This window comes from Nothobranchius furzeri, chromosome 3 (assembly GCF_043380555.1).
Source record: "Nothobranchius furzeri strain GRZ-AD chromosome 3, NfurGRZ-RIMD1, whole genome shotgun sequence".
Lineage (NCBI taxonomy): Eukaryota > Metazoa > Chordata > Actinopteri > Cyprinodontiformes > Nothobranchiidae > Nothobranchius > Nothobranchius furzeri.
The window spans coordinates 92,078,947-92,101,587 of record NC_091743.1 but is presented as its reverse complement, the minus strand read 5'-3'; the positions used below and the strand labels follow the sequence as shown (position 1 = coordinate 92,101,587).

The 22,641-nt window shown below is 46.1% G+C and overlaps 2 protein-coding genes across 2 annotated transcripts in view; one reads left to right on the top strand and one right to left on the bottom strand.

The window, feature by feature from the left end:
• Nucleotides 1–15,994, top strand: part of itsn2a (intersectin 2a) — a gene marked incomplete in the record, with an annotated part of 53,352 nt that extends 37,358 nt beyond the window's left edge. Inside the window, 18 exon segments of the mRNA XM_070549979.1 lie at nt 329–552; nt 642–682; nt 763–929; nt 1,084–1,117; nt 1,218–1,342; nt 1,407–1,503; nt 1,711–1,902; nt 6,058–6,179; nt 6,270–6,376; nt 8,847–9,030; nt 9,110–9,208; nt 9,281–9,448; nt 9,517–9,729; nt 9,799–9,920; nt 9,993–10,075; nt 10,168–10,251; nt 15,128–15,301; nt 15,427–15,994. Coding sequence (XP_070406080.1) covers nt 329–552; nt 642–682; nt 763–929; nt 1,084–1,117; nt 1,218–1,342; nt 1,407–1,503; nt 1,711–1,902; nt 6,058–6,179; nt 6,270–6,376; nt 8,847–9,030; nt 9,110–9,208; nt 9,281–9,448; nt 9,517–9,729; nt 9,799–9,920; nt 9,993–10,075; nt 10,168–10,251; nt 15,128–15,301; nt 15,427–15,569 — 2,379 coding nt within the window.
• Nucleotides 15,959–22,635, bottom strand: fam228a (family with sequence similarity 228 member A). The gene is made up of 8 exons (XM_070549812.1): nt 22,604–22,635; nt 22,486–22,553; nt 21,853–21,923; nt 17,616–17,687; nt 17,474–17,551; nt 17,205–17,399; nt 17,045–17,125; nt 15,959–16,103 (listed from the first exon to the last, which is right to left on the bottom strand). The coding sequence occupies exons 1-8, from the start codon at nt 22,633–22,635 to the stop codon at nt 15,978–15,980; spliced, it is 723 nt and encodes a 240-aa protein (XP_070405913.1). The 3' UTR covers nt 15,959–15,977.
• Nucleotides 22,636–22,641: the final 6 nt, after the last annotated feature.

The window sequence follows — 22,641 nt, the reverse complement described above, 5'->3', positions numbered from 1 at the left end:
ACAGACACACACACACACACACACACACGTACACACACACACACACACACACACACACACACACACACACACACACACACACACACACACACACATACACACACACACACACACACACACACAAGGCTATATATTTATAGCTTTTCTCTGCTGGGAGTTCTGCTCTCTGCCTCTCTGGGGGTCAAACATACGAGCACTTCTGTCCGCCTGCAGCAGCTGACGTCCGTGGTAGCGGGGACGCCATCTGCTGGCTGTCGTGGTCTGAACAGCCAGGTAAGGGTGTTTTACAGGCTGAGCTGAATGATCTCATCCTGTCCTCTTTCACCAGCCGTCGGGTTCTCTGCTTGCCCGCGCCGTCTCTTCTTGGTCAGCCACCTCAGAAACTCTCCTCAGTCCTTCCTCCGACGCTAGTAGCGCGCTGCTGAGCTTCTCGCAGGGCGACGCCATCAGCGTGCTGCAGCAGAGGGACGACTGGTGGTTCGGACAGCTCAACGGGATGCAGGGATGGTTTCCTCAAACGTGCGTCACGCTGGAGGCTGCTGGGAACCCAGAGTAGGAAGATTTGCTAAAATAAATGTAAATTTACAAATAAACTTCATTTATTATTTGTATTTAGCTAAATATCTGTTATTTTGTCATAGCTTGGCCTCGCTGGACTCGTGTGACCCCGCTCAGCTAGAAGGTGAAAACACAGCACCTTCAGTAAAACTCAGCGGTGGTTAAATCCAGCTGGAGTGACGGTCTGATGCCTGTTTCTAATAGAGTACGTGGCCTTGTACACGTATGAGAGCCCGGAGACGGGTGACCTGACTTTTGCGGAGGGGGACGTTGTCATGGTAACAGAGAGAGAGGGAGAGTGGTGGCGGGGATGCATCGGTGACCAGACGGGAGTGTTTCCCTCCAACTACGTGCGACCTGTTGAGCCCGAGGTGAGTCGGGTCGCATCAACAGTAAAATACACTTTTAATTAATAAATGATTTTATTATCATGTTTATTCATCATGTAATGATCATGTGTACAACTGTAAATGTGTCCGAAATACTGATTCTAGTAAATGTGTTGTTGTTTTTATATGATGTTAGGGATCAAGACCTGGAGTTCCAAACAAAAGACCCGGTGAGAAAAAGTCACGAACCCGGTGATCATCTCCTTTATCTGATCACAACTCTTTATGGACTGTTTGCTTGTTTGTTTGTTTGTTTGTTTGTTTTTGCAGCAGAGATAGCTCAGGCCATCACCTCCACCCTGGCCCCAGCAGCATATCGGCTGTGCCTGTCTCCGGGGCAACTGGTTGTGGTCCGGGCCAAGAACTCCACCGGCTGGTGGCTGGGGGAACTGCAGGTCTCTAACCCAAACCCGACACTTCAGAACCAGAGCAGCTGAACTCATCATCACGTGTTTGCAGGTTCGGGGTAGAAAGCGTCAGAAAGGCTGGCTTCATTCGTCTCACGTCAGACTCCTGGGACCGTCCAGCAGCAAGTCGTCTCCGAGTCCTCTGCCAGGTCAGACGGCAACATCCTGCCGCCCTCCAGTTTGACTCTTCAATGAAAACGATGAATATTTACAACTTTCACTGTTTTAACTGCAAATTAAAAGTGACATAAAAATATGAGTTATATTTATGACGTAGATTAAAGGTTATCTTATAGCTAATAAACCCGCTAAGCTAACGAACCGACCCTCTCCTCTTCACCTCCTCTGACCTCTAGTGTGCCAGGTCATTGCCATGTATGATTACGCCGCCGCCAACCAGGACGAGCTGAGCTTCTCCAAGGGTCAGCTGATCAACGTCCTGGACAAGACCAGCCCCGACTGGTGGAAGGGAGAAGCCAACGGCGTCACGGGCCTGCTGCCCACCAATTATGTCACGATGACAACAGAGTCTGATCCCAGCCAGCAGTGTGAGTGAGCGTCGTGGTTTTAGTGCTTCTCTAGAGGCGACGCGCTTCCGTTGCTCCGTTTGAGAGGAGAACGGACGATTGGCATGAGCAGCTGGAATTCCCGTGGGAGGAATAATCTGGAGAACAGCAGCAATGTGTCTCTTAGCCGGAAACCCATTGTTGCTCCTCTGCTGATTATTCTGTGCAGTAAATTCCACACTGGAGCGTGTGCACACCCGTGGTGAGCCCCGAGCTCCTCGTCTTCAACGGGAGCGTGTGCACACCCGTGGTGAGCTCCGAGCTCCTCATCTTCAACGGGAGTAGGTGAACTTCTAATGAGGAAACCCCAAAGACTCGATCCTGCTAATGAGAAACGAATGACGGCTTCTTGTCTGTTTACCGTGAGGTGGTTTTGTGCCGTGTTTCCTCTCTGATCTGATCTGGTGTGATTTTGTTCCCAGTAGCGTTCATAACTGGTGTGTTTCTGCTCGTAAACACGAGGAAATGCAGCTTAGCAGGAACCCGGGTGTAAAAACGATGAGGTCTGACGTCGTGTAGCACCTTTATTGGAGCGCTTTACCAGAGATCACTTCCCACCAGGCTGGGATTATTAATAACATTTACATTCCCACAAATGCATTATTAATGCACCTGTTAAAACATTATTAACGTCTGCTGTCTCCCTCTTTCTTCCATCTCACCCATCTTCCTCCCCCTCTGCTCCTCCACTTCATCCATGTTTTCTTCTTTTGTAGGACAGTAATGCTGGCTTTCCTCACCTCCTCCTCCTCCTCCTCCTCCTCTGTCCCCCTCCTCCTCCTCTGAGCCAACGGCCCTGTCTCTACAGGAAGAACAGGAGAACATCCCGGCTCCTCTTCCCGCCTGACCGTCGGGGCTTTTCTCTGCTCCTCTCCTGTTTGCTCTGACGTCTCGTTAACTTGCTACTAACTAAGGGAGGAGGGGCCGAGGCAGCTAGCTCTCAGCTAATAAAGCTTTTGTATTTTAGACACAAAAGCAAATATCAGTTTTTGTTAGAGACGCGCGTTAGTCCAGAACTAGTCATGCCTGGCTGAATTTTGATTTGAAGTCATGTTTTACCCGACGGAAGGGGCGCGGGCAAAATAAGTTCAAACTCACGCTGACTCTCGTAAACTTTTACATTTGAATTCAAAATACGTTTTTACATCATTTCAGCGGTCATGCAAGTTTTATTCAACGTTCACATCACTCCTATACTGTCGTGACTCTTCTGTGTGCGATGCAGCTAGTGATCAGAACTCCATCTTGCTCACAAACCCAGCTGTTCCTGTCTGACAGGTGCTGAGGCTGCTCAGGAGACACAGCTTAGACTCCGGACATCATTCTGGTCTTTAACTCCTGACATAAGCTAGCTCTTACACTCGCACCAAACCGTGTCCAGCTGGTTAGGTTCCCATCTTCATTAAAGGCTGACCCATATGGGGTTTTTAAGGCCGATACCGGTTTTCACCGGTTTTGTTGCCGATGGCCAATTTCTAAAGCCAATTATTAGACTGATAAATACGTTTTAGCGGCGCATTGATCGTGAAAGACTACTGAACACTCACTGTGTGCAATATAAATTAAACAGTTCAATAAATATCTTAATATTTATTGAACTTCAAACATAAAAGACACTCAAAACATAAAACCATGGTGTGTTGGGGTCCTTGGGTCCTTTCTTTAATGTAGTAGTGGCGGCAGCTGGCCACACAGGTGCCTGATTTTTTTTCTAAATCGGCTTTTAAAAATAATTTCGGCCGATGACCGATATCGGCTGGCTAACGTATCGGGCCTCTAATCTTTATCTGGGAAAGCTTTTACAACCATGAGCGTTGTGAGGAGGTCTGAGTCACATGGGCTTAAAGCAAAGGCTGTGAGGAGTGTCTGTCTTTAACTTCAAACCCAAACTGCTCAGATTTGATCTCTGAAGTTTAGGAAATCCTTAAAAATGAGAAAGAAACCTCCGATAGCGTCAGAAGCCAAAAGGAAGGCGCTGCAACTCACAGGAAGCTAGTTATGATAGAATGAAACACGCTGCTGCAACAGTTAGAGCTTTTTATATTTATATCTTAAATCATTCATTTTCTGTAACATACATTTTTTTTGCCTTTCATTCTAATCAGAAAAGTTATTGGTCAAATAAATTACAAATGATGCTAAATCAATATTTTGCCTCGGCATGAATGATTTTGGGTTAACTGCATAAAGAGTAGAGCCCGGCCAGACATGCCAACGCTTCCTTACGGGAAGCACAGGGCCTGGGAACTCTCCCATCTAAATAACCCCGCCCCCTTCTAACCCAGCCAATCAGCGCTGAGCAGTGTGCGTCTCACACCCTGACGCTCAGTTTCTGATAAACAACAAAGATGGCGCCTGACACGGAGTTTGCTGCGGCTCTTTCCTAAGTGACTTGGACATGAAGACAAGAAGAAGCGCTAAAAGCTTTTCTTCTAAAGAAAGATGTTTGCGTTGTCGTCAGACGCCATCTTTGACTACAGCGCCGCGCGATGCAGTCATTTCCCCCATTTTTTTGAGTGTATTTTTTTAGCTGGCTGGTCCCGCTCTTCATGGTGCGCTCTGCCTCTGAGCGTCCAGACTCGTCCTCGGTGTAGACGGAGGCAGGCCAGGCTATAGAGAATAGGGATTAAAATGTTTAGTAACGAAATATTGAGTAAAATATGTAAACTAATCAGACGGAGGTCATTTAGTTTTCTACATGAACCGGTGTGAGAGGAGCATTTAAACAGGGTTACTCATTCTTGCACCAACATTACACCTCGGACCAATAAGATGGCTCACTGATGCTTGATTTGTCTCCATGCACTGTAAGAAATTAAATGTTGAATTGACTTAAAGTAACACTGAATAGTTTCCTGCTTCTCCGCCCTACTGGTTGAAAGTGGAATTACAACTGTCGAAAACAACCCTGCAGCAGCCTGCTGTAGCTAGCGCTAGCAGCAAGCTAACACTAACGTGAGCCAGCTGATTGTAAAATAAACCACAAAGTCAAACTTTCCACACTGCTGGACAAAAATATTACTACTAGCCCCGTGCTCACTCTGGTTTTAGCTCTTTGTCTCTCCTTCACAGACTGTTTTACTTTTACCTCCAGGCTCTGCCATGATGCCAACAAAAAAACATTTTTTTTATTTCTTCTTCTTGCGCTTTTTATTGACAGTCGGCAAACTGAAAAAGCTAACTGCTAGCCTTTATATTAGCTACGGGCACCATGGACAGCGAACAGCTAAGCACCCACCCCTAGGGCGCCTCCCCATCCCACCAAACTGCTAAATACAGTTTCTGGTCAGCAGAGGGCGGCGGAGCGCTGTCCCATGTGAAGTTTCTACCTACACAACCACTGAAACCCACTTTAAACAAATAGTGTTCAAAACTGTTTAATGTTACTTTAACCACGTTATGTCGTCTGGTTCCACTAAACCTAGTGGCTTGAATGTAAAGAGTGATTCACGTTTGTTTTTTAATAACAACACATGTTTATTACAATCAAAATTAAGCAACTAGGTTTAGTGGAACCAGTTAAAATGTACTTATTTAAAGTAGATTCAACAGTTCATTTCTTACAGTGTGGAAGCTTACTGTCACATTGCTAGGAATCAGGCTAATCGATAGTGATTGTGTGAATCTGTTCGTGTTCATTAACCTAGTCTTGTACTGAACTGTTACCAGCAGCAGAAACACGGAAGGTGTTGCAGACAAAGCAAGACTTGGACCACCAGCTGAGTCTTCCTCTGCGCGTTCACGTCAGCATTAGCTACTTTTACCGCCTATGCAACCATCTGGAGGTGTCCTTCCAACACCAGCTTCATTTGTCCTTGGCAGCAGCGTTGTTAGCATCGCTCGCTGTGTTAGCATCAACGACAACGTGCCTCATTCTGTGCATCAGCTGTAAATATACCAGAGGACTGATAATAAAGGGCGATTCTGACACACGCCGAGTGTTTTAAACTGCTTTTGCATCACAACTCAGATCCATGACTGAAAGGAAAGTGTTTGTGCTGTGTGTGTGTGTGTGTGTGTGTGTGTGTGTGTGTGTGTGTGTGTGTGTGTGTGTGTGTGTGTGTGTGTGTGTGTGTGTGTGTGTGTGTGTGTGTGTGTGTGTACGTGTGTGTGTGTACGTGTGTGTGTACACCACAGGGTGTGCAAACCTGATGACGCTGGACACAATGAGTCCTCAGGAGAGGAAGAGGCAGGGTTACATCCATGAGCTAATCCAGACGGAGGAGACTTACGTGGAGGATCTGGAGCTGGTGCTGGAGGTAAAACAGCAAGTTTTAAATAAAAACCGTGTCCGTAGCAGCATCAGCTCTCATTCTCCTTGTTTTCTGTCCTGATTTGTGGATGCTCAGGTGTTCCACAAGCCCATGTCGGAGTCAGGTCGTCTGACAGAAACTGAGATGACGATGATCTTTGTGAACTGGAGGGAGCTGATCATGTGCAACACCAAACTGCTCAAGTATGACTTTTTATTTTAACTTAAAAAAAAGAAATAAAAAACATTAAAACCAATCAGTTTGCTTTTTTTTTCTTGTAAAAAGTGACACAAAAATGCTGAAAGCCACTGAGGAGAAGATCAGACCGTTAGGTGAAACGTCTGTAACTGGTCAGTAACTAGCTGTAACTGGTCAGTAACTAGCTGTAACTGGTCAGTAACTAGCTGTAACTGGTCAGTAACTGGCTGTAACTGGTCAGTAATTGGTCAGTAACTGGCTGTAACTGGTCAGTAACTGGCTGTAACTGGTCGTAACTAGCTGTAACTGGTCAGTAACTGGTCAGTAACTGGCTGTAACTGGTCAGTAACTAGCTGTAACTGGTCAGTAACTAGCTGTAACTGGTCAGTAACTAGCTGTAACTGGTCGGTAACTAGCTGTAACTGGTCAGTAACTAGCTGTAACTGGTCAGTAACTAGCTGTAACGGGTCGGTAACTAGCTGTAACTGGTCAGTAACTAGCTGTAACTGGTCAGTAACAATCTGTAACTAGTCAGTAACTAGCTGTAACTGGTCAGTAACTAGCTGTAACTGGTCATTAACTGGCTGTAACTGGTCAGTAACTGGTCAGTAACTGGCTGTAACTGGTCAGTAACTGGCTGTAACTGGTCGTAACTAGCTGTAACTGGTCAGTAACTGGTCAGTAACTGGCTGTAAATGGTCAGTAACTCGCTGTAACTGGTCAGTAACTAGCTGTAACTGGTCAGTAACTAGCTGTAACTGGTCAGTAACTGGCTGTAACTGGTCAGTAACTAGCTGTAACTGGTCAGTAACTAGCTGTAACTGGTCAGTAACTAGCTGTAACTGGTCACTAACTAGCTGTAACTGGTCAGTAACTAGCTGTAACAGGTCGTTAACTAGCTGTAACTGGTCAGTAACTAGCTGTAACTGGTCAGTAACTAGCTGTAACGGGTCGGTAACTAGCTGTAACTGGTCAGTAACTAGCTGTAACTGGTCAGTAACAATCTGTAACTAGTTAGTAACTAGCTGTAACTGGTCAGTAACTAGCTGTAACTGGTCAGTAACTAGCTGTAACTGGTTAGTAACTAGCTGTAACTGGTCAGTAACTAGCTGTAACTGGTCAGTAACTAGCTGTAACTGGTCATTAACTAGCTGTAACTAGTAGTAACTAGCTGTAACTGGTCGTTAACTAGCTGTAACTGGTCAGTAACTAGCTGTAACTGGTCAGTAACTAGCTGTAACTGGTTAGTAACTAGCTGTAACTGGTCAGTAACTAGCTGTAATGGTCGGTAACTAGCTGTAACTGGTCAGTAACTAGCTGTAACTAGTCATTAACTAGCTGTAACTGGTCAGTAACTAGCTGTAACTGGTCAGTAACTAGCTGTAACTGGTTAGTAACTAGCTGTAACTGGTCAGTAACTGGCTGTAACTGGTCAGTAACTGGCTGTAACAGGTCGGTAACTAGCTGTAACTGCTCAGTAACTAGCTGTAACTGGTCAGTAACTAGCTGTAACTGGTCAGTAACTAGCTGTAACAGGTCGGTAACTAGCTGTAACTGGTCAGTAACTAGCTGTAACTGGTCAGTAACTAGCTGTAATGGGTCAGTAACTAGCTGTAACTGGTCAGTAACTAGCTGTAACTGGTCAGTAACAATCTGTAACTAGTCAGTAACTAGCTGTAACTGGTCAGTAACTAGCTGTAACTGGTCAGTAACTAGCTGTAACTGGTCAGTAACTGGCTGTAACTGGTCAGTAACTGGTCAGTAACTAGCTGTAACTGGTCAGTAACTAGCTGTAACTGGTCAGTAACTGGCTGTAACTGGTCAGTAACTGGCTGTAACAGGTCGGTAACTAGCTGTAACTGGTCAGTAACTAGCTGTAACTGGTCAGTAACTAGCTGTAACAGGTCGGTAACTAGATGTAACTGGTCGGTAACTAGCTGTAACTGGTCAGTAACTAGCTGTAACGGGTCGGTAACTAGCTGTAACTGGTCAGTAACTAGCTGTAACTGGTCAGTAACAATCTGTAACTAGTCAGTAACTAGCTGTAACTGGTCAGTAACTAGCTGTAACTGGTCAGTAACTAGCTGTAACTGGTCAGTAACTGGTCAGTAACTAGCTGTAACTGGTCATTAACTAGCTGTAACTAGTAGTAACTAGCTGAAACTGGTCAGTAACTAGCTGTAACTGGTCAGTAACTAGCTGTAACTGGTCAGTAACTAGCTGTAACTGGTTAGTAACTAGCTGTAACTGGTCAGTAACTAGCTGTAACTGGTCAGTAACTAGCTTTAACTGGTTAGTAACTAGCTGTAACTGGTCAGTAACTGGCTGTAACTGGTCAGTAACTAGCTTTAACTGGTTAGTAACTAGCTGTAACTGGTCAGTAACTGGCTGTAACTGGTCAGTAACTAGCTGTAACTGGTCGGTAACTAGCTGTAACTGGTCGGTAACTAGCGTCCTGACCTGTGTGCACCGCAGGGCCCTGCGCGTTCGGAAGCAAGCGGGAGGAGACAACATGCCCGTCCGGCTGATCGGAGACCTGCTGGCTTCTGAACTTGCTCACATGCAGCCGTACATCTGTTTCTGCTCCCGTCAGCTGAACGCCGCCGCCCTGCTGCAGAGCAAAACGCACTCCCAGCCAGACTTTAAAGACTTCCTAAAGGTGATGAAGAGAAGCTGAAAGATCCTCTAATGGGTGAAAAGTTACAGACACGATTCAAACGTCTTTTCCTGTTGAGCAGAAAATCGCCACTAACTACCGCTGTAAAGGAATGCCGCTGTCCAGCTTCCTCCTGAAGCCCATGCAGAGGATCACCCGCTACCCGCTGCTCATTAAGAACGTATGTTCAAGTAGTTTCAGTTCTTTCTTCCACCTGTCGCCATTTTTATTCCAATGCTGTTGTTGCTGATAGATCTTGGAGCACACACCAGAAGGTCACGCAGACCGCGCGCCTCTGCGAGAAGCTCTGGAGCGAGCCGAGGAGCTGTGCCTTCAGGTCAACGAGGGCGTCCGGGAGAAGGAGAACTCGGACCGGCTGGAGTGGATCCAGAACCACGTTCAGTGTGAGGGGCCCATAGAGGTACATGAACTCTAATCTGGATCACGGATGCTATCGACTGTAGGCTCAACTGTCCCTCCTCCGTTCAGCATCTGATCTTCAACTCCCTGACCAACTGCGTCGGGCCTCGAAAGTTACTCCACAGCGGTCGACTGTACAAAAGCAAAAGCAGCAGGGAGCTTTGGGCCTTCCTCTTCAACGACTTCCTCCTCCTCACTCACAGCGCCAAACCTTTCTCTTCCTCTGGCTCGGAGAAGTTGTTCAGCTCCAAAACCAGCATACAGCTCAAGATGTACAAGACGGTGAGCGGAGGACTAAAGCATGACTTTGTGTTTGAATGTAAACACGATTTACCGCATGTTTCTCCACAGCCGCTGTTCCTGAACGAAGTTTTGGTGAAAATGCCGCCTGACCCGTCCAGCGACGAGCCGCTCTTCCACGTCTCGCACATCGATCGGGTCTACGCCCTCAGAACCGAGACTTTAAGTGAGAGGTATGCACTCAGCGGTTTCTCCTTCAGAAGCCTTCCCCGGCAGAGCTTTCACACCTGGTCTCTGTTTGGTAGGACAGCGTGGGTCCAGAAAATCAAAGCAGCGTCGGAACATTTCATCGAGACGGAGAAGAAAAAGAGAGAGAGAGCATATCAAGGTACACGGCTGCTAAATTCTCTCTAGATTAGAGATGATCTGAAGGTGTGGTCAGTTAAGCTGGTGTTGATGTTTCCTCTGTGTTTACTCCAGCTCGTTCTCTAAAGTCCAGCGGCATCGGGCGACTGCTGGTTACGGTCACTGAGGCTCAGGAACTTAAAGCCTGTAAACCAAACGGTGAGACCCAATAACACACTCAGGCCCGGATCACGCTGTGCCGTTTTTGGCCGTCTTCTCGTCCCTCTGTGAGAACTCCAGAGGTGGCAATCGATACGGCGCAGGACTTCAGAGGCAGACTACATAACGTCTTTCTCCAGCAGGACACCCCTCCCGTAGCATCCATCCCTAACCCTCACCCTCCCGCAGCATCCATCCCTAACCCTCACCCTCCCGCAGCATCCATCCCTAACCCTCACCCTCCCGCAGCATCCGTCCCTAACCCTCACCCTCCCGCAGCATCCGTCCCTAACCCTCACCCTCCCGCAGCATCCATCCCTAACCCTCACCCTCCCGCAGCATCCATCCCTAACCCTCACCCTCCCGCAGCATCCATCCCTAACCCTCACCCTCCCGCAGCATCCGTCCCTAACCCTCACCCTCCCGCAGCATCCATCCCTAACCCTCACCCTCCCGCAGCATCCATCCCTAACCCTCACCCTCCCGCAGCATCCGTCCCTAACCCTCACCCTCCCGCAGCATCCGTCCCTAACCCTCACCCTCCCGCAGCATCCGTCCCTAACCCTCACCCTCCCGCAGCATCCGTCCCTAACCCTCACCCTCCCGCAGCATCCGTCCCTAACCCTCACCCTCCCGCAGCATCCGTCCCTAACCCTAACCCTCACCCTCCCGCAGCATCCGTCCCTAACCTCACCCTCCCGCAGCATCCGTCCCTAATTCTCACCCTCCCGCAGCATCCGTCCCTAACCCTCACCCTCCCGCAGCATCCGTCCCTAACCCTAATCCTTACCCTCCCGCAGCATCCGTCCCTAACCCTCACCCTCCCGCAGCATCCGTCCCTAACCTCACCCTCCCGCAGCATCCGTCCCTAACCCTCACCCTCCCGCAGCATCCGTCCCTAACCCTCACCCTCCCGCAGCATCCGTCCCTAACCCTAACCTAAACGAAGCTGAAAACAGAAAAACTCTTCTCTTTAGTGTCATGACCCAACTCATCGTCCTCACAGAGGAAGCTTCGTTTTTAAAACCCTCGCTTTGGCGTCAGACTCCAGCTGCGGGTCTCCTTTCTCCGTCTTCCAGCTAAACAGCTGATCTGTCAGCTGGTCTTTCATCCTTCTCCTCCGCAAGAACCCACTAACCTACAGAGAAGTAACCGTCTGTCGCAGATCGCTGCAATATCGCTTTAGCCGAGAATTCTGTCTCACTGCGCCGCAGCTCCGCCCCGGGTGACCGCTCACGCCTGCTGTCATGGAGCTTCCTCCGTCCCTCTGCAGCAAAACGCTACTGAACCGTCCTTATTGGTTGAATATGAGAAATTTCCACCAACAGCAAAGGGATCTCATGTTTTTTATGTTCGTGAGCTCATCTCCGCTCTCACAGATCCCAGAATCACGGTTTTCACTATTTATCTGATGGTCTAAAAAGGTACTTTAGTTATTTTAAGTATGACTCCGGTTTCACTCGGGCTGTTAACAAAAATATTAACTAGTGTGTAGTTTATGATCCGCATTTTAAACATAAATTGAAACTGAAGCTCGGAGAGGCGGAGTCTTGCTGCTGCGGCATCCCAAAGGTGTGTTTTCATTGGTGGGTTGCAGACAGGAGTCGCAGATTTTCAAGCACGCTTGTAGACTGTCGGAGGCTGATTTGGTCGTGAGACGGCTCAAACAGCTGTCGCAGAGCCGGTCACACTGTACGTTCACAGCATGGTGCACAGAAACGCAAGTCGCCCTGACGTTGACCGATTTTTGGCACGATTCTGCTCTGGACGAGGGATCTGGCAAAGAGGGCCAAAAATGGCACATTGTGATCCGCGCTTTAGACTTGGTCTTTAAAGATTAAAGGGATACTTTGCAGTTTTGGTTTAGCACCCCCTAGTGTTCTGTTAGTAAACCTAAAAGTGGAACGTATCTCCATGCTGTGTGTTTGTCTCTTTAGCACCTTAATCTAACAGCTGAAACGACTCCTCAGCCTTCATCGGTGTCTACAGGAGTGATTCATCACTAAATCAAACAAATCAGGTGTTCGTGATCTAAAACATGCAGGAAACGTGCTGCAGCGCCAGGCATGTCAGCTCCACTTTACAAAGTCCAACAGCCACCGGACTGCCACTCTGAAGTTGCAAGTGTGGTATTCTGGCCACAGAGGGGGGCGGGGGTCAGAGTGACATTTCATTAACCCTGTAAAGGGTCATTTTAGCAAATACGGCTCAAGAAAATGATTTAAAAATCTGACAAAGTTGCATTCTGTGGCCATAAATATGTAACCATATTTTCCCTGCAGCGAGGCTAATTGATGATTAATAGCTTTTGTAGAAGCTGCCGGATTAAAAACACGCCAGTAGATGGCGGTATCGGATTGAGGAAGGAATCTGGCCAGAGGATAGGTGTCACAAAGCTCTTCCTGTCCCCTGAAGCCTTCAAAATAAAAGGGCTTGCTTGTCAGCTGCTCTTTTAGCATTATCGGCATGAAATCATCGATATTCAAAACCACAAAGTCAATCCTGGAGGGATTTGAGTTAGTTGCTGGTTCGCTGCGGCAGATTGTTGATAGAACCTGAAGAAGCTTCAACGGTTGATCTCTGCGCCAAACAGCTAAATGCTAAATGTAGCCACGCAAGCATCTGGCCATGATCAGTTCGACCAGGCGTGGTGTAGGTAACAATTCACAAGGGAATTAACCTCTTCGACACGGAATACCGCTGAAAGGTTCTCGTTGATGTCGGAAAAGCGGCTAATTAAGCGGAATATTCGTCGCTACGCCCCTTCCGCGTAATGGCCTAAAACCGGCGTTGCAGCCTGGGGAAGCCTACGGGTATTAAACGCGCGCTCTGAGTCGGTCAGACGCAGCTTCAGGTCTCTGCCTGGCGAAATCCGGTAGTAGCGTCGGAAAGCGTCCGGTATCACGGCGGACTAACCTCTGTTGATCAGACCTCTGTTAAAATCAGAGCTGGCTTCAGTGCTACGTGGATCAGCGTTTCCTGTCCGTGTAGCACAAGCCCACAACAGGAACAAAACACATTCAGATGAACACACAAACGTGACAAAATGACTTACTTCTAGGAGTTGAGAGGATTTGAAAGCAAACGCTTGATGATACAGACTTGGTAACCAAAAGGTTCTGACTTCAGCTCCTCCGGAGAGGAAGTTACGAAGAGGCACTCTTCAAAATAAAACCTTCCCTTGCCGGCAGCTTGGGAGAGGACGAGAGGAGCTGTACAGCTCCGCTTTCAGTGGATGAGAGAATTACCTCCAAGTGTAAATAGACATGAATCAGACTGGCTGGCTCGCCATCAAACGTAGCGTAGGCTAATTGATGATTTTACGTGTTCTGACCAGGAAGATGTAATATTCTATGTAAATATCAAATATTAACCTGCGAGGTCTTTGTTGTAATTATCAGAAGATTCTAGGATTTAATTCAGAAGATCTAGGTTCGTTGCTTTTTCAGTGATCAACCACACTTCGTGTTACTTCAAGAAAGAGTCAGGTTTATAAAAGTAAGACTTTATTTTACAAATAATTAAAACATGACTGATTAATTAAGCATTTACTGTGAGTGGATGTAACTAAATGTGATGAAGGAACCTATGTGTGAATTTGTTGTCAGTCAGAGCTTCCTTATCAAAGTAAGCTGAGTTCTGGTGAAAAGAGTTTGGTTTGCTCTAAGCTGTAAAGTTGTTATCATCAGAAGAACATCAGACACGATCTGTCATGTCTACCTCACCCAGTCAGAGAGATCATCTTGGTGGATCCGAAAGCCGCGGGGTCGGCTGACCTCTGGCACGAGAGGGCTGTAGAATACCGAGGTACCGACTCTTCAGTCCGGAGATGTCTCGGGTCCCAACAGCTGGATGGAACCGTGCGTCTGGCGGACTCTTAAGGAGTCTAACGATATCAGCTTTGTTCTGCAGGAACTGTTTGCTCATCAGCTTCGCAGGTGCAGAAAGGTTTTGATGACGTGTCGACATCTTTGATGGTTAAAGAGGTTTTACTACAGATGGCCGGCCTGAAGCGATTCTCTAGAACTGTTGAATCCCTCAGGATGATCCAGTTTTAAGGTTTTGATGTTATGATTGGACAGCCAATCAGAGGCTGACAGGTTTGAGATGTTACCAAGACAACTCAGAAACACGCCTTCTAGATACCGGATGTTCTGACTGGTTTAATACGATGTGTGTCAGGGTTTAACTTAACCGTACGTGTTATGGTGTGGGTGCAGGTGTGAGGACCTCGTCGGCAAAACATGGTGAACACGTGGCAGGTTCTGAACAACATAACATCTATTCAGTGTGCACAGATAAATGAAGCATTTCATTACACTATAATCATTATAAGTAGTAATAAACACATGTTTATTTAATGATTATCTAGATTATAAATCATGGAAAAAGTTCATGTTTATTTAAGAAATCATTCTTGATTTTAGCAACTGATTCGAGCTGGATCTTCTTTCTTCTGGAGGCAGGCAGATGGGACCTTGGGAAAGAAAGTTATGGTTATCTGACTTGTGGAGCCTGACTCCCAGCTGGTGTGAAGGCAGGCTTGTTTAAAGGGAACACGTGCAGTGTTGTGTCTCCTCTCTGACCAGATGTAGAATAGAGGGTGAAAGGTCAGGCTGTACCTATACCTACCATTGCTGGACGCCACATCCCCCAATGACCTGGAGTTTATTTCACTTCATTGATTAAATCAGAGATGCTGCCAAGGAGGGTATGAATAGTATAGTGAGTATGAAACAGTTTGGGGCGGGTACAGAGGTGGCAGACAGCTCTTTTTATAGCCCGATGGTACGATTTGGCCAAAACTGCAAAGGTTCAACTTTGGTGGAGGGACTTATCGACCCAGAGCGCCCGGTAACTCCTTATTTCTCCTCAGGTAAGAGCAATCCGTACTGCGAGCTGACCATCGGCGCTCAGTGCTACACGTCCCGGCCCGTCAGTGACACTCTGAACCCCAAGTGGAACTTCAACTGTCAGTTTTTTATCAAAGACCTGTACCAGGATGTCCTGTCCATCACCGTGTTTGAGAAAGACCAGTTCTCACCAGACAGTCAGTAACACACACACACACACACACACACACACACACACACGCGCGCGCGCGCGCTCAGGTCTATAAACAGTCTTTCTAATTTTATTTATGCAGTGGAATGACGCATTTTACTGCTCCTTTAGATTTTCTGGGTCGCACTGAGGTTCCCGTGGCAACCATAAAGAAAGACATGGAGAGCAAAGGAGCAGCGACCCGTCGCCTGCTTCTGCACGAAGTCTCCACTGGAGAGGTGTCGGTCAAACTGGACCTTCAGCTTTATGAGTAGGCTCAACGAGCACCAAGTACAAAAAAATACACAGAAATGTGCTTAAAGTACCACAAAATACTTTGAATATTGCTTTTTTCCCCCTTTCTGTTCCGCACACCAACCTTCATGCAGCTAAAATGTGAAGAAAGTCACTAATATTTTCAGATTCCCCGCTGAGTCAGATTGGCTCAATAAAACAGGTCTTTATTTTCTAGTTGTGATGAGCAGCGACGAGCTGTAAAGTGTATTTTAACAAGTTAATATAAAGGGATATTTTATTACCACTAAATGAGAAATAAGACACACATCTCACTGCTTCAGATGTTATTTGTTTAGTACGTTACAACTTTATCTTGTAAATCTGAACCGTTGTGTTTTATGTGAAATGTGCCATTAAACTCCTGAGGTGGAATGAATAAAGTGCTTTTACTGATTTGGTTGAAGACCAGAGAGCGTCTCTGTGCACCAGCAGCTTGACTGATGACACCTTCCATCGGATGTAGCTGTTGCGCGGATGTAATCTGGGATGGTGTCAAGCCTGGACGAAAACATCTGTGAAAACATCAGGAAGCGAGGAATACAGAATAAATGTTCCAGATTTGTTTCGTTCCCCAGGTGGAGTTACTAGAATGGATTCAGATATGGGACGAGGAAGCTGGTTTCAACTCAGAAACCGTCACTCCGTGTACATCTACCCACTCACTTTTGGAGACAACGTACCCAAAATGGCCACCGCTCAGTCTGTTTTACAAATCTTGAGCTGAGATTTGGTGTGGTAGCTGACAAATACCTCCAAGTGTTTATTTCACCCAAAAGTGAAAGACCCATCATTCTCCTGACCCAGCTGTACTCATTTAGCTTTAGCTTAGCATAAAACGCAGTAAGTGAATGGCTCCAACTAGCATCATGAGCAAAAAGGCTTAAAACACCTATTGGTGATTCCAGTTCTGTGGTCAGGATGATTATTTAGGTCACCAAGCAGAATCAGGATCACTACTGAGCACGTCTTTGCTCACGATGCTAGTTGGAACATTCACTTACTGCGTTTTATGCTAAGCTAAAGCTAAAGCCGGGTCAGCTGGTTACAGATCATTTTTTCCCCACTTATCTAACTTTGGGAAATATGTCAGACAAAATGTCACTTTTGGGAGGAACATCCTTTTAACAAATCACACAAGATCTGCTAATATCTCAAGACCAAAATAGCTATAATTGAAACCGTTTATTTGTGCCACTGCCACGAACAAACAGGAAATGTCTGAATTAACTTTAAAGAAAAACAATAAAATATTTCAAGAATAATGTTAAATGGTGTAAAAACCATAAGAAATGCCTTCTTGCCAGATGATTTATCCTTTCTGGAATTAAAGTTGTTTTTAACTCATTTAAATATTTCATTTTAATTAAAGATATGAAGCATCATTTTAGGGGGTTTACTGGCAGTATGTGACATTTTTAGGGTGTTTTTGAAACATTTAAACAAAGAAATCCACCTTGAAATGCTGTGGCTTCCTGGTGTTGAGGAGAAAAGGGTTGTACTCTCGTAGGTCGTAGGCTTCCAGAAATACAAACTGCTGCCAGTGAAGGAAACATTAAATAAGTTAGATGAGCTTTCACTTAATAACCGTCTGCAGCAGCAGATGAAAACGTCACCTTGGAGTTGCAGTGTCTCAGGTAGTCGTCGTACAACGCCTGGCGTAGCCGGTTCTGCTGGGGCCTGCAGCTCCCCTCACGTTCCTCCAGTCTCCTCCAACAGGGAAGCCACACATTCTCCGTCCAGCGTTTATGAAGAAGCTGCTTCCTCCTCAGCTTATGATCATCCTGCTCACTCAAAAAGCACTCCAGCTCCTTGGACAAGACCCATTTCAGCGAAAATGGAAGAGATTTTTTACATTTTGACTGAAAACCAACACTTGCCCTACCTTAATGAAGCTATTTTCTGCGTCCCGCAGAGATCGGATCAGTTCTTGTACCTTCTGCTTTTCAGCTTCAATGTCCACCTGTGGGAAATCATGATGTAAATCTTTCACCTGGACATACAGAGAGGTTTTGTTTACTTCTTACCTTCGTCTCAGGGAGGCATGCGAGAGTGGGTGCTGTTTGGAGATTTGCTTTCATCTCTTTACTGGCCTCTGTCTACGTGGTGCCAGGTATCATGTGTACATGTAAAAGATTTAAAGGATAGAATTTGGTACGTGGCTTATTTTTCCACCATTTAGCACATTTTCATCACATTTATGTTTATGTTTATGTGTTTAGCAGACGCTTTTGTCCAAAGCGACTTACAAGTGTAATCGGCATGTTGCCCTTGAGGCTAACAACAACAACAACAACAACATTGACATCAGTCATGGAGAGGAGGGAACAAGGAGTGGACAGTAGAGAGGGGGGACGGGTGCAGGGAGGGTGCTAGTTTAGAAGATGCTCTCTGAAGAGCAGGGTCTTCAGGAGTTTCTTGAAAATAGAAAAGGAAGCCCCTGTTCTGGTAGTGCTTGGAAGGTCATTCCATATTTGTGGAACGATGCATGAGAAGAGTCTGGATTGTCCTGAGCGTGGTGTAGGCACTGCTAGCCGACCATCCTGTGATGACCGGAGCGGCCGGGCCGAGACGTAAGCCTTTGCAAGAGGATTCAGGTAGATGGGAGATGTACCATCTCGGACTTTGTATGCTAGTGTTAGCTATTAGAATTTGATGTGTGCTGCTAGCGGTAGCCAGTGGAGCTCAATGAACAGAGGGGTGACGTGTGCTCTTTTTGGCTGATTGAAGACCAGACGCGCCGCTGCGTTCTGGACCATTTGAAGAGGTCTCCCAGTACAGCCTGGAAGACCAGTTAGAAGAGCGTTGCAGTAATCGAGGCGGGAGATGACAGTAGATTGCACCAGGAGCTGGGTGGCATGTTGTGTTAGGTATGGTCTGATCTTTCGTATGTTATACAGCGCAAAGCGGCATGAACGAGCAACAGAGGCAACATGATCTTTAAAGGTCAGGTGTTCATCAATCACAACACCCAGATTTCCTACTGCCTTTGAAGGAGCCAGAGATAGGAAGTCATTTTGGATTGAGATATTGTGCTGTATGGATGGTTTTGCTGGGATGACAAGCAGTTCAGTTTTAGAGAGGTTGAGTTGGAGATGGTGCGATTTCATCCATTTTGATATGTCAGAGAGACAGTTTGATATTCGTGCTGAGACAGTGTGATCGTCCGGTGGAAATGACAGATCGAGCTGGGTGTCGTCTGCATAGCAGTGGTAGGAGAAGCCATGTGATCAAATGATCTCACCCAGTGAGGTGGTGTATATGGCAAAGAGAAGAGGTCCTAGTACAGAGCCCTGGGGGACTCCTGTGGCAAGATGGTGCACGGTAGAGGATTGTCCAAGCCAAGATACACTGAATGATCGTCCTGTGAGGTACGATTCAAACCAGGCGTGTGCTTTCTCTGTGATGCCCATGCTAGAGAGTGTGGACAAAAGGAAGCCATGGTTGACAGTGTCAAATGCAGCCGATAAGTCGAGCAGGATAAGCACTGAGGATTTGGTCGCTCTAGCTTCTTTTAACTCATTTACTGCCAATGACGACGTCATTTGCATTTTTTTTTTACTGTGTGAGCATCGGAACGAGCCCCCGCACTGAGAGAACAAACATCTCAGCCCTGAAGCAGATCTTCATCCGCATACGTCACACGTCACGTGATCAGGAAGCAGACCCTCCATGTGTTAGGAGATCGTTTTGGGCCATTCCTGTAAAAAAAAGTGAGGCGTGAACCGGAAAAATGTCTGCCGATCACAATTTGACAACGGATTATGAAAGAACGGATAACGCTCGAAACACACAGATTCTTCCTGATGTAAGAGGTGAGTCTCCTCTTTGTTTTGGGTGTTTTGGCATCAACATCATGCTAGCGCGCAACGTTCTGTGACTCTTAAAAACCAGTAAAAACGGTGAGAAACGCTGGCAGTGAATGAGTTAAGGATCCAGTCACTGCTAACAGAGCAGTTTCAGTGGAGTGGCCCTTTTTGAACCCAGATTGGTAAGGGTCAAGCAGACAGTTCTGTGAGAGGTATTCTGTGATCATTTAAAATGGAAAGTGCCTAAAAATTTTCATACCACCATGTTTACATTGCACATAATTTCAGCTAATCTAATCCTGAAAGGTAATTTTAAATCTAAATCTGTGAGTTAAATTTCACTGCTAATACTTAGCATTGGACACTGGCTGCGCTTCACTGGGCATCTTAGGAACAGTAAGATTCAGCTCACATATTTAGATTTTTAACATTTTAAATTTAACTTTTAGACTTACATTTAACATTTAGATTTAAAAGCAAAGATTTAACATCCATCCATTTTCAGCCACTTATCCGGAGTCGGGTCGTGGGGGCAGCAGCCTAAGGCGAGAGGCCCAGACTTCCTGCTGCCCAGCCACTTGGGCCAGCTCCTCCGGGGTAACCCCAAAGCGTTCCCTGTCCAGGTGAGAGACATGGTCCCTCCACCGTGTCCTGGGTCTTCCTTTAGGTCTCCTCCCGGTTGGACGTGCCCGGAACACCTCACCAGGGAGGCGTCCAGGAGGCATCCTGACCAGATGCCCGAGCCACCTCAACTGCAGAAAAGCGAAACTGCAGAAGGTCCAAAACGCGGCAGCCAGGTTACTGACTGGTACCAGGAGATCTGAACACATCACGCCCGTCTTGGCACCCCGACACCGGCTTCCAGTCTCTTTTAGAGTTCCGTTTAAAGTTCTGGTGTTTGTTTTTAAACGTTTAAATGAGTTGGCTCCACGTTATCTGGCAGACCTGATTCAGCCTTATGTTCCCGCAAGGAACCTTCGGTCAGCACAGCAAGGACTGTTGGTCGTTCCTAAACACAGACTGGAATCTCCAGGGGGTCGTGCTTTCTCGGTGCTGGGGCCGAGGCTCTGGAATGAGCTGCCTGCATGGGTTAAACAGGCCAGCACGCTCGGCAAGTTTAAGAGCCAGCTGAAAACTCACTTTTACTCTTTAGCTTTTATTCAGGAAGAGTCCCGTTAACTGTTGGCTCTGCACTTGTTGCTGCCCCACCTAGATTTTATCTGCATGTTTTTGCTGTTTTTATATGCTTTTATTTTTTATTTTATTTTTTAATGCTTATTTCTGCTGTGCAGCGCTTTGTTTGGTCCTTGGGCCATGTGAAGGCACTATATAAATACAGTTTTAGTTAGTAACTGGCTCCTCTTGATGTGGAGGAGCAGCGGGTCTACTCTAAGCCCCTCCCGAATGACCGAGCTTCTCACCCTATCTCTAAGGGAGAGCCCAGGCGCCCTGCGGAGAAAACTCATTTCGGCCGCTTGTATCCGTGATCTCGTTCTTTCGGTCACTACCCAAAGCTCATGACCATAGGTGAGGGTAGGAACGTAGATCCACCGGTAAATCGAGAGCTTCGCCTTCTGACTCAGCTCTCTCTTCACCACGACAGACCGGTACAACGCCCGCATCACTGCAGACTGTAGCGTTAAGGAGTGACTAATGATCAATAAGAAGTTATATTCAATATAAATCTGATTGACACAGTTTGTGTCTGGGAGTTAAACATTAATTTATGGTCATTTTTTACGTAAATACTTGGCCCTGGGGTACGTTACAAGATGCAGCACCAATCCACCTCTCCATCTCATCAGAGGGCCTGGTACCCCATACTCCCGGAGTTAGAATTAACGTAGATTAGCAGATGTAGAGTTCACATTTAGATTTCACAGATTCAACATTTAGATTTAAAAATTTTAGATTTAGAATTAAAATTTAAATATAATATTTAGTTTTAACAATTAGATTAGCTGAAATTATGTGAAATGAAAATATGGTGATACGACCATTTTAGGCAATTTCCATTATAAATGCGATAAAAGTGTGCTAATTGTTGGAAAATTAAGCTAAATACAAAAAAATAAACTGCACAATTTACATTTGGCATCTCATTTCTGTTTGTATTTCTAATACAAAGCTTGTTCTAGCTTTTTCTCACAACTCCTGCAAATATTTGTTGAAATAGCGCACATCATAGCCTACCATCATTTCATTTGATGAACGTAAGTATGTCATTTGAGTGGATTATGACTGGATTGCATGTTGAGTAAATAATGGTAGATAAATGCTCCTGTTGCAGAGTAATATACGACTCATCGTGCTGCAACCTGAGACTCTGATGATTCAGCGTTGTGCACCAAGACAGGAGGAGGTGGGAGGTCTTGTTCTCCTCAGACCAACAGCCTCCATGTTTGTTTTAAACACAGTTTCATCACCTACTTCTCTTACGGGTGTTTTTCTTTACCTTCAGCAGTTTGACAGGTGTGTGGAAGGTGATCACACCACTGGGACGGGCTCTCTTCACCCTGCTCGTCTCTATCACCAGATTAACACAAACATTATTTATTAGTTAAACTGCCACTTAACTGTTTAACTGAAGATATTTTAACTATGAACCAATCTGAAAGTCGTTTTTCTTCCTGCTCATGAATGCATCGTTTTCAAGCAAATAAATCCCACATTTTTTCCTGCTTCTGAACTCACCATCTCCACTTCACAGGCTAAAGTGCTTTTAATCCAGAACCCTAATTTTTAAGTCATAATCGGAGGAAGAAAAAAAATTCTGTTAAAAGCTTTTTGTTTTGTTTTGATAAATCAGCCAATCAGCTCACAGAACCAGAACCAAAATAATGAGCCGGACATTGGGGAAAACAACAAACAAACACTTCTGATGTTCTGATCATTTCTATTAAAAGGAACTATTTTCTGATAGTAAAAAACGGATTTAGGCTATTTGACTTGCTGTTGGCATCAGCGTTAAGTCTGTTCGTTATTCTGTCACCATAACTGTGCTGTGTTTACTCACCTGTTGGGAGGATTCCGGTCAGAAATCCTAAAGTCGGGATAAATATAGGCCTGTTTATATATTTAAAATCACCTTTCTGGGTGACAAACGACTCGTGTGAAGTCTGGAGAGAGGTGCTAGTTTCCTTTGTGTCAGACTGGCTTCAGTTTTCACCACAGAGCTCATACACCTCCTATTCGCCTTCTCCAACTGTCCTGTCGTCTGGACGGTTTCCGTTGCCATGACGAC

Coding starts and splice junctions, on each gene's coding strand:
- fam228a (XM_070549812.1), bottom strand. CDS start 22,635: ATGGCAACGGAAACCGTCCAGACGACAGGACA. Junction 17,552..17,615: donor CATGCCTCCCTGAGACGAAG/GTAAGAAGTAAA, acceptor GATTTCCCACAG/GTGGACATTGAAGCTGAAAA. Junction 17,400..17,473: donor CAGAAAATAGCTTCATTAAG/GTAGGGCAAGTG, acceptor GTCTTGTCCAAG/GAGCTGGAGTGCTTTTTGAG.